Source organism: Halyomorpha halys, unplaced genomic scaffold (genome assembly GCF_000696795.3).
Source record: "Halyomorpha halys isolate HHAL.00 unplaced genomic scaffold, Hhal_1.1 Scaffold483.1, whole genome shotgun sequence".
Taxonomy (NCBI): Eukaryota; Metazoa; Arthropoda; class Insecta; order Hemiptera; family Pentatomidae; genus Halyomorpha; species Halyomorpha halys.
In genome coordinates this window covers 1,024,385-1,035,414 of record NW_027110578.1, presented here as the reverse complement: position 1 = coordinate 1,035,414, position 11,030 = coordinate 1,024,385, and the positions used below count along the sequence as shown (strand labels likewise).

Here is an 11,030-nt window from a genome sequence, read left to right as displayed (position 1 = left end):
CTAACAAAGTACTGAGACATAAATATTCATGTGTGTTATTAATTTTTAATACATTGTGTTAGTTCATGAGCTATCTTGTGTCCCCATTGGCTTAATAAAACCTATTACAATACAAATTAACAGAATTTATAATATGCAAGCAACAATACAATTATTATTAGTTCAGCTCCACAACTCGATGTCGAGTCCTGGCCTCCTGCATTAGCCTCCACCAATCATTACGATTTTGTGCGGTCGCCATCCAGTTCCTCACTCCCATCATGGTCCTGGCATCACCATTCACACCATCACTCCATCGAAGGCATGGTCTTTCTCCATGTAGTACCTCGGTCACCATTTTCCTTGGCAGATCATCCTCAGCCATCTGAGCAACATGCTCTGCCCACCTCAATCTACTGAGCTTCACAAACTGGACAACGTCTGGTTCCTTATATAAAACTTTGAGCTCCTGGTTTGTTCGACGACTCCATATTTGGTCAACCTTGACAGTTCCAAATATTTTACGGAGAATCTTCCTCTTCAAGACTATTAAGTTGTGCTCATTGGCCTTGGAGATAGTCCACGTTTCCGAGCCAAACAGAAGAAGTGGTTGAATAATTGTTTTATACAAATAAATCTTGGTTTCCTTAGATAAGGCACGGCTTGTAAAATAGGGACTGAAACTATAATAACAGCGGTTGGCAGATAGGACTCTACGTTTTATTTCGGAGTCCACAACATTGTCTTGGGTTATGAGAGATCCAAGATACAAAAACTCGGAGACTTTTCCAAAAGTATATTCTCAGATCATGATTTCTTCACCAGGCCTGGATATTTCCTCTTTGACCATGTATTTGGTCTCTTCTGCATTCACTTCAAGCCCCATTTTTTTTTTTTGCTGCTTCAGCCAATTTCATAAATCCATCAGAGACAGCTTGGAAAGAGTGTCCAGTAATGTCAATGTCATCACCGTAAGTAAGAAGCTGTGTTGTTCTGCTGAATATTGTTCCGCCCACTTGAATTCCAGATTCTCAAATGGCCTTTTCAAGAGCTAAATCAAAGAGGAGGCAGGCCAATACATCCCCCTGCCTTAGTCCTCTTCCTGAGACAAACTCATTAGATCTTGCTCCCCCAATCTGCACCATGCATCTCACCTCTCTCATGGTTAGTTTAACCATTCTAATTAACTTCTCAGGGATGTTGAATTCTCTCATTGCCTTCTACAATTGTCCCCTGTGAGTGTTGTCATAAGCAGCTTTGAAGTCAACAAATAGGTGGTGCGTTTTAATCCAATATTCGCATCCCTTCTCAAGCATGATGCATAAGCAGAATACAATATTCAACAATACAATTATTCAACTATAAATTTTTTTATTCAACTTATTACCTAATATAATCATATCCTCACCTTTCATAATGAAACTGATTTCCTTATTTAGTCTTAAATATAATAGTCACATCATATTGCTGTCAGTTTTTTAAAATAAATTAATAAATAAAATTCCACACATAATAAAAAATAAGGAGAAATCTAAAAACATTATATTAACACGATTTAAAATAAAGTTATCCTTAAAATAGAGATAACAAATAGATTATACCTTGGCTAGTTATCTTCTATCTTTCATCCTCAAAAAAATGAAAAGCCTATTAACAACATAATTCTATAGGGATGTTTAATTATTTATATTTCTAAATGATTTATAATATCTGTATAACGTGTACTTTAATTTTTAGTGTGTCTTAAAATTAATAGCATTATCAATGTTTTCAGTTAAAAGATATTGCTTTAGTAATATACCTATTTTTGTGCGATTAACTATATTCAAAATTTTAGGGTTTTTTAAAATTAAAATTGTGTTCAAGTTTAATACTAAGTTGGGCCAGTGCAATTGTGTTAATGCTAATTACAGTTTTACAATTATCCTTATGTTGCTTAACTTTAATTTTTAATTTTTTTTGTAAGTTTCACCTATAAACACCCCTTCACAATTATGGCAATTAATTTTATAAATTACATTTTGTTCATCACTATTTTCAATTTTATCATCATGTTGTTAAGGTAATTTCCCAATTTATTATCATTATATAAACCTAAATTCAGATTATTGTGGTCATATTTTTATTTTTATGATCTTTCTGTTTTATTTTGTCTTGTACATCAACTTTATCTGATATTTTATTATTTGCATTTTTAAAAAATCAGTAATCATTATTTGATTTGGTTTTATGTTTTTTTAACACTTTCTATTTATGTTAGTACTATCATTAATTTTATTACTTATTTCTAAGGTTTTATCTATAATGCTATTATTTGCTATGGGATTGTTTTGTATTCTGTTATACAATTTATTAATGAATTTTTTTGGATAAAAATTTTTAAGTAATATGTTATATATTTGTGTTTTAATCTTTCAAATATTCGGAGTCTGTCAAGGCTATTGCTTTATTAATTATTATACCTACTATAATACGACTATTATAACTATAATTAAATAAGGAGACCAGTTCAATTATGAAATGTGAGGATATAATTATATTAAGATATATATGGAGTACAAAAATAAAAAGTACAATAGACTCGCTTTCGCTTACTGATTCTGGTATAAGGTAGAGCATCCAGACCGTTTTCAGGGCCCAATCTATTTTTTTTTTTTTTCCATACTAACCATTTCTATTGTTTGTTTGACATTAATTGCGAGACCTACTTCTAAACTAGAATCCATCAACATTGTTGAATTAAATAGCTTTCTTGTTATCACTTAATTAAGTGTTAACATCTTTATTTAGTGAATATATATGAATATGAATACATATATATACACATATTGTAATATGATCTTTTTTAGTAAATAGTATATTTTGATGTATAAAGGGTTTTTAATATGTTTTATTTTATGTATCATTATAATATTGTTCATTTGTTTTGTTTATCCAAAAAGCAAGCTAACCAATTATCATTGTCCATAATAAACTCGTCATTCAAAACAAAACCAAGATGGTGGTACGTATTCTTCAGTCAACAAGTCCATTGAATAAAGGCCATGTTGAGCAGATTCAAATATCATAAACTCTTTAACTCTCCCCATCATAATTGAAAATACAGTAAATTTAAGAAAAAATAGAAGTCAAGAAATAGTGCTAGAGAATAATATTCAGGAAGTAAATCAATTGCAAAAATCCCTAACTGTTGTGCGACAATCGATGTTTGCATGAAACATGGAGGCAGGTTTTGGTTTTGGACGGGCATTCGTTGTTTGGGCGCAGAGGTGAAAGGATGTCTACAGGATGAGGAGGTCCTCATGAATTTCTGTCCAGCAAGAGTAGGAAGCCATTTTGGACGATAGGACAGAACAATAGAAAAAAGAAGATACCAGGAATCATCAAAAGAAGATTGTGAACTAACTTGGTTAGTTTTGCTATACATAAAAATAGATTCATGTATAAAATAGATATTAATTTAATTAAGAGAAATTATTGTGTCTGTATTCTGATTGCCTAGCAACAACACGCCCTGAGATTAAGAGTCTTTTTATATAATAAAATTCAATTATCTATTTAGTATTAAAGTTCTTAATTTGAACCCAAATTATCTTTTATATTTGAAAATAGTTTTATAAAATGATCAAAATTCTTTTTATTTTATTTTAAATAAAATTTTAAAATTATTACATTTTGTCGCCCAACTCTTTACAAATTAGGTCACGGCAATCAGAACAGCCTTTAGAAGGGTTATTTTAGAATAAGTTTTGAATACATTTTTTGTAACTTAAGTAGTTAATGTTAATGATGGAGGATGATGTTAAGACAACTGATTGTAGAGATCCTAAAGAGGTGATTCTTGGAAAATTGAATGATATGGTGGTAGTATTAAATGAAAATGATGAAGATAATGTTGTACAAAATATTAGAGGTAGGAATGACTTACCGGTAGTAAATAGTATCCATGAAAATAAAATAGTGGGAGCAAATTCAAAGGTTGATAATAATGATACTTTTGATAATAAAGCCATGTTTCAACAATTAATGATGTTTATAACCAATATGACAGATGAGTTAAAAGGTGATATAAACAATGTAAGGGGTGCTATAAACAAAGTGGGGGATCGATTTGAGGAAATAAACACAGAGTTGCGTGAAGGTAACAGGATAAGATTAATGGGGTTAGAAAATAAAGTAGATGAAAAAATTGAAGTGGTTGAAACTAATTTAACTATAAATAACTCGGAATTATTAGATGAAAATATTGATGAAAAAGTTAGACATTTTGAATTTGGAATTAAAGAAAATTGTGAATTAGAAATTAATGAAAATTGCGAATTTGAAATATATTTGAAAATAGTTTTATAAAACGATCAAAATTCTTTTTATTTTATTTTAAATAAAATTTTAAAATTATTACAATATATACATAAATGCCATCATGAAATAGGGCAGGTGGGAATGTTGCCGCACATAGTCTTAAATATAGTGAAAGGAGGATCAGTTAAGCCTTAAAATAATCAATAGGAGGCAACAGACTACCCCATAATGAGCCAATCGACCATCCAGTTCTCGTTTTTCATTCAGTAGTAAGAATGGGATATTAAAAGCAAAATATGGAAATTAATACATCGGTATGAATCAATTACTTATTGACGTTGGAATGGTTGATGTACATTAGTATTACTTTAGTAGCTAGTAGTTGATGTACTTTATTTAATTACTTTTATATTAATAAAAGTAATTAAATAAAGAAATTGAAATATGAAATGAAGAATTAATTTCCCGAAGCAAAATAAAAAAAAAAAAGAAATACCAATCAACAATATATTAATTATAACTGCATTTCAAAAAAATATTAATTTTTAATCAAATTAAAATTATTAATATAAGATTTACCGATGTTTGTAAATTTTCAAATATTTTTCTATATCAATTACTAGTTTTATCATTATCTTAATACCTAAATTTGAAGCTAAAATGATAACTTATTTAGTATATTAATAGTTAATGCAAGGTTTGCTTTATTTTCTACTTTTTTTAAAAAATTTTTATTTCATATAAATTAATTATTTTTAAAGTATTTCAGTTAAATATTGTTATTAACTCAACCAAAAACCCAGATTTGATAGGGTTCAACATGCTAGAATTCTGATCGTTACCTGCGATTTTGGAACTAGTTCCATTCTTAGCCTGTGTTCTGAAGCAGAGCTTTTTTTAATCAGAAGGAAAAAATTCCAACATTCTAATACTATCCTACGCTTAACATTTCCCAGGAATGCCCTTTGTACATTACCGATTCACATAGATTGGGATTAGGTACAGACATATCAGTCACTCTAAGCGATAATGATAGTAAAATAAAGTTAGTAGTAATTTTTTTTTAAACAAATAATATGTTAATTAAAACTTAAGCCATTAATTTTAATGTTTCAAAGTTATCCAATTTAAAGATATTTCTATCTTAAGACTGATATTAAACATTTGAAGTCCTACACTGAAAATCAAAAACCCCAAGAAAAAAATTATTAAATATAAAATGAAACACTGGTGATGATGACCCATTGGTTTTATGCCTAAAAGCCCTAATAAACTACAAAACCCATATCTTAAAATAACTTTTTAATAGATTAAAACATGAAAATAAATAAAACATTTTTAAGATATACATACTGGAATCCTCAGTAGTACCAAGCCAAGCAATTACAATTCCACCAAGTTCAGAATCTGAAAACCTCAGAAGAAATGTCCCATTGCTGCAATTAGCTAGCATCTCCTCAGCTTGTTTTTTTCTTACAAATCCAAGAATGCACCTAATAACATAAATAATTACTGAAAAAAAAGTAACAAATAATTTTAGCAGAAACACTTGAAATTAAGAGAAGAGAATTAATATTGGTTTTAATATAGTATATGCTGAATGAAAAATTATAAAACTATTTATGTAACATTTCATAAGTGATTAATTATTCCTTAATTCTTATTTTTTTCTATGCCACAGGAAGTAAACTATCACGTCATTTTCCCTCTTGCAGGCCAATATAAGTTTACTTTTTCCTCGAGTTGATTTGCATCTTGCTGAATATTTATCAGACCAATACACATTAAAATATGGTCTACAACCATGTCACCCATATTGCATGGAAGGTATGTCGGTGAGCATGCAATGCCTATTCAATGGAGGTGTTATGGAGCAAATCATGTCTTGTTCCTAGGAGGAAAAAGGCCACTCTCTCAGCTCTGCTAAGATTGCCTGGGATCTGTTTATCCTTATTCAAGTACTCTTCTACTTCTAACCTTCGGCTTATATTTATATTCTTTTATAATAAGAACAAGAGGAAATTAGTTTAAATAAAATAAATTGTATCCAATGCAAGCCTCAAAACATCATTTTTAAAAGTTACAAATCAATTCAACGCTATAATACTTTGTTATCACAACAATATTTGTAACCGTTACAAATATTGTTCTGACACTTATTATACTATTGATAATTATTGTTATACTATTATGATACTTATTATACTATTATACTTTGTTATCAAAACAATATTTGTATTATTATTATTATTATTACACCGAGGGTCGGGAATCCCTTCCTCACTTCGACCCAATTAGATCTTTTGTGAGTTACCCCTCTTTCCACTAGAGATCCCATATGAATCCTATGCTTCTTATGAAGTTCAATAATTCTTTTGGGTTTATTCTAGAAATGTCTTCAGGCTCCATTCTGTCCTGTCCCAGATACTGTAATCTTCTGAATGCAAGGGCTTCACATTCACACAGAATGTGCTGTGCCTTTTCTTCATCTTCCATACATAGACGGCAGGTGGAATCCTCCACCAGCCTCATCTTCTTAAGATGATATTTTAAGGGGCAGTGGCCCGTGAGGAGTCCTGTTATCGTCCTCAGTTCATTTCTAGTAAGGTTAAGGTAAAATTTTGCCTTTTCCTCTGATATTTTAATGAAGAGCGATTGTAACAATATTTGTAACCGTTACAAATATTCTGATAACAAAGTATACTATAAATTGATTTGTAATTAAAAGTTTTAATATTAATGTGAACAGTTACAAAATAAGGTAATTTTAACTGAGATTACAGATAAAATAATATATTTTATTATATAATAAAAGGGTAAAAAATGTTTTAACCAACAAATTAAATTTTTTCTTTAATTTAGTGATTTGGAAAGTATTTTTTAAAATAAATTTGAAAGACAAATTCAGAGAAATGAACAAATGAAGAAATAGTTGGTACATTCTTAAGTATAAATAAAAATAAGAGAAGAAGTTTGTCAATGGTATATACCTAATAATTTTGATGGCAGTCAATAAAGATAGAAAATAGTATATAAAAAAAAAAAAAAATATTTATTATAATTGGGGAAATAATTTTACTATTCTGTACCTTTATTAATCCCTACCTGGACTATCTTTCTACAATCTATTACATATGGTCAACTATTAATCTTCTAATTAAAATCTCAATGGTAAATTTAAAAGGACACGAAAAAAAGTATTCATTAGTAAGAAATTACAGCCAGCTTAATAATTTGAATTTTTTCCCCAGTCCTTTGAAATCTTATGAATTATGAAATTATGGCAACGACACCTTGCTTGTCAACCTTAAATAATTTGAGGTCAGAATTCTCCCACCCTCGGGTGACATACTCTTGAGGTCCCCCACATTCAACTATTCATTTGTTAACATACTGAATGAAATAATTGAGCTTAAAGGCTTCTTTATCTCCTATCTCCATCTCTTATTCCAACAAAACAAATTAAAAATGTACTAAACAAAATACAAACCCATCCATCCATGGACCTTTGAGGTGTTCTCTAGTTAATTTCATAACAGCATAAAACCATTCCCAGAAAGTGAAACTACGTTCAGGAAGTGGTTCTTTACAAAACTGTGACCAGCTTAGAAGCATAGAAGAGCAATCAGGGACATTAGTTCTGGTAACATCAAGCCTGTAAAAACAAAAGTTAAATTTAGTATTACAGTACCAAGTTAAACAATAGGTTATTCAATAAATTTAAAAAGTCAAGGTGACTATTTTTAATGAAAGCTACATCCAAATTCAAACTGGTAAATACATTAGGAATTAAAATAAAAATAACAATAGTTTATCCATGTGCATATAATTAAATGTAAATATTCCAAAAGAATACATTGTTAATACAAGAACTGATAAAAGAAAAAAAATGATCTGAGAAATAAATTTTGAGTTTATTTGTACAAAAATACATACTTAAAAAAAAAAAAAAAGATCAAAATAGAAAATACCCTGCCAAAATTTCTCAGTAACTTAAAAAAAAACTAAAAACCGTCCACTAAATAGACATTATTTTTTTTTTATTTATAGTAGACTTTGATTTGACATGTACTTTGGGGTTTTTCAGTCAATTATTAACCTGATTTATTTTAATTTGATGATTATTGAGGGCTCAGTTTTTATCTCACAAATGCATTCTGTACTCTGTGTACAATGTTAAAAACGTGTTCTGTATGACAAAATTTGATATAACTGTATAAAAACAGGAAGCAGTGAAGTTAAAATGAATCAGAAGTAAGCCTTTCCAAAAGTGAGTATTTGCCCTGAGATACATTAGTGATGAAATTTTCATCTTTACATTCAATTAGTCAAATATTAAAAATTGAAAGAAACAATATTTTCTGAGTTTAGGTATAATGACAACATCTAATGTACTTTGAAATGTAAAATCTCAAATCTAAAGGGGGGAAGTTCTTTTTTTCTTTTTTAGATTCTGTCTTGACTAATTACAAAGGTTTATGAGAAAATGTTTGGGGTGCGGTCAACAAATAAACAAAAATTTATTGGATATACTTTTTTTTCTTCTTCATCAATAGATTCCTTGTCGTAACCAAAGGAAAGAAAACTTTTAATTTATGATGGAACAAAAATTCTGTTCTGAAAATTGAAATTTTCCACTCTCATTTTCAAACGTTTAATACACTGAGGAACAATAATAGTTCTGTATTTGACTGCTAGTCATCAAATTCATTTTGTAAGCATTAACGTAGCACCATTAATCCAATTTCAATGAAATATTCAGACGAATATTCAATGAAATATTAAGAGACAAATCACTGAACTTGAATAAAAGTAATTATGGACATAAAGTAGAAATGGCGAGGAAGCCTACATATTTGGCAGTATTTTTTTCTTCTTCTTTATAGTATGTCTATTATTTATAATTCAATTATATTTTTTAAATTACTAGTACAAATCAACATTAAAAAAATTATTAAACCATCCAAGTAAATTTTATTTACCTGAAAGCTTTCTCAGCTAGGAATCTGAGACTGTCATCTGACAATGGTCTCCCAGTCTGTGAACAAAACTTGATATTCAAGGCTTCAGCAACATATGTCCATGGTACCTTGTCAGGGACCGCAAATGGAACACGACCAGATTCAGCAAACGCATTGTCCCAAGTGACTGTAGCCCAAGCATGAGGCTCTTGATTACCATGTACAATGACAACAACAGGCAATGACAAAGTCCACACCTATAAAAAAAATTAAATTAAGTTTAGATAAATTAAATGTTTTAAACAATTACAACAACCATGATCCTTAGTCAAATATAGTTAAATATCTTTATCCACCATAATAACATCTACCCTTAAAGCTCCAAAAATTCATTCTCTTCAACACTTCCAACAACATATATTACCAATGTCATTAATTACTTATTTCTCATTGTGTTAATATGATTACAGAAAATAATTAACAAATCTTTTTGATATTAAAAAAAAAATCATGCTGAAACTTTTATAGCAATTAGATTAATTTTTATTAATATATTCTTGTTTGAGAGTGGTTTAGTTTATTTAAAAACAATATTTGATCCTTTTTCTCAACTTTATTCTTTTTAGAACCTTCCAACGTTTCGACCACTTAGGTCATTTTCAAGGATACCTACAAACAGCTCCTTTTAATTATTTTTATAACAATTTCATTATTTCCTTCACTTACATACTGATTTCTTTGGTCCTACCTTTACTTTGTTGTCATTTTCTCTTTTAAAATTCTTAAAAATGCCGGCTAATTGCCTTTATCCCATCTTTAAATAAATTAATCATTAAAATACCTACTATTATGATATTATTTTAATTCAAGAATTCAGTATGTAAGTGAAGGAAATAATGAAATTGTTATAAAAATAATTAAAAGGAGCTGTTTGTAGGTATCCTTGAAAATGACCTAAGTGGTCGAAATGTTGGAAGGTTTTTAAAAAGAATAAAGTTGAGAAAAAAGATTAAATACTGTTTTTAAATTTTATAGTAATGATTCTCTAAAATCTTTTAGGCCCTCTACGACTAAAGAAACCATAAAATCAAAAGGGAATCGCCAGCCTGGAAAGAAAAACTTAATGAAATATTTTTACGATTCAAAGTTACTGAATATAGCCAAATAAGTATTTTATGATGTTTGACAAAAGAAAACTATACAAAGAAAAAAATGATTAATTGCTAAAGAGCTATTAGTAAATTTTTAAATTAGAGCTCTTTTAAAGGTATAAAGTGGAAGTGTGTATCTTATTGGTAAGATACTGTAAAACCTACTCCAAGGACCCAGGTGTTCCTAACCCTTCATGGGTTGTAGCGGTACAGATCTAATTTTATTCTTTTTAAGGAATAATATGAATAAATAAACATCCAGAAAATCCTTAAAAATATGGAACTATATAAATATAAGGTAAGAAGCCATCTGACACATCCAATCTAGTTTTATCACTAAAATTCCAAATTATTTAAGGTAACGTTAAAAAAATCATAGATATAAATTAATCTTATCAATTAATAATAGTAGCTTTTTGTGGCTTCTATGCAATAATTTCAACATTTTTAATTTTTTTATATTATCTCTTAATAAAATTAGAACCCAGAGAAGAATAAACATAAATATGGATAGCAAACCCATATCAGAAACACACATTTTGGGTTGGCAATTGTGTCATGATCCAATTACAAATAGCTGAATAAGTACTAAGCAATAATAAATCCATTTAAAAATAAATAATAATAAAAATTATCA

At 28.9% G+C, this 11,030-nt stretch overlaps 1 protein-coding gene across 6 annotated transcripts in view; it reads right to left on the bottom strand.

Moving 5' to 3' along the window:
• Stat92E (Signal transducer and transcription activator Stat92E) overlaps positions 1–11,030 on the bottom strand; it is a 40,947-nt gene that overhangs the window by 10,625 nt on the left and 19,292 nt on the right. For all 6 annotated transcript variants that reach the window (XM_014424893.2, XM_014424896.2, XM_014424895.2 and 3 more), the window contains 3 exons: positions 9,264–9,499; positions 7,772–7,936; positions 5,635–5,774 (listed from right to left, as the gene is read on the bottom strand). In XM_014424893.2, the coding sequence (XP_014280379.1) occupies positions 5,635–5,774; positions 7,772–7,936; positions 9,264–9,499 (541 nt within the window). The remainder of the gene's footprint in view (positions 1–5,634; positions 5,775–7,771; positions 7,937–9,263; positions 9,500–11,030) is intronic.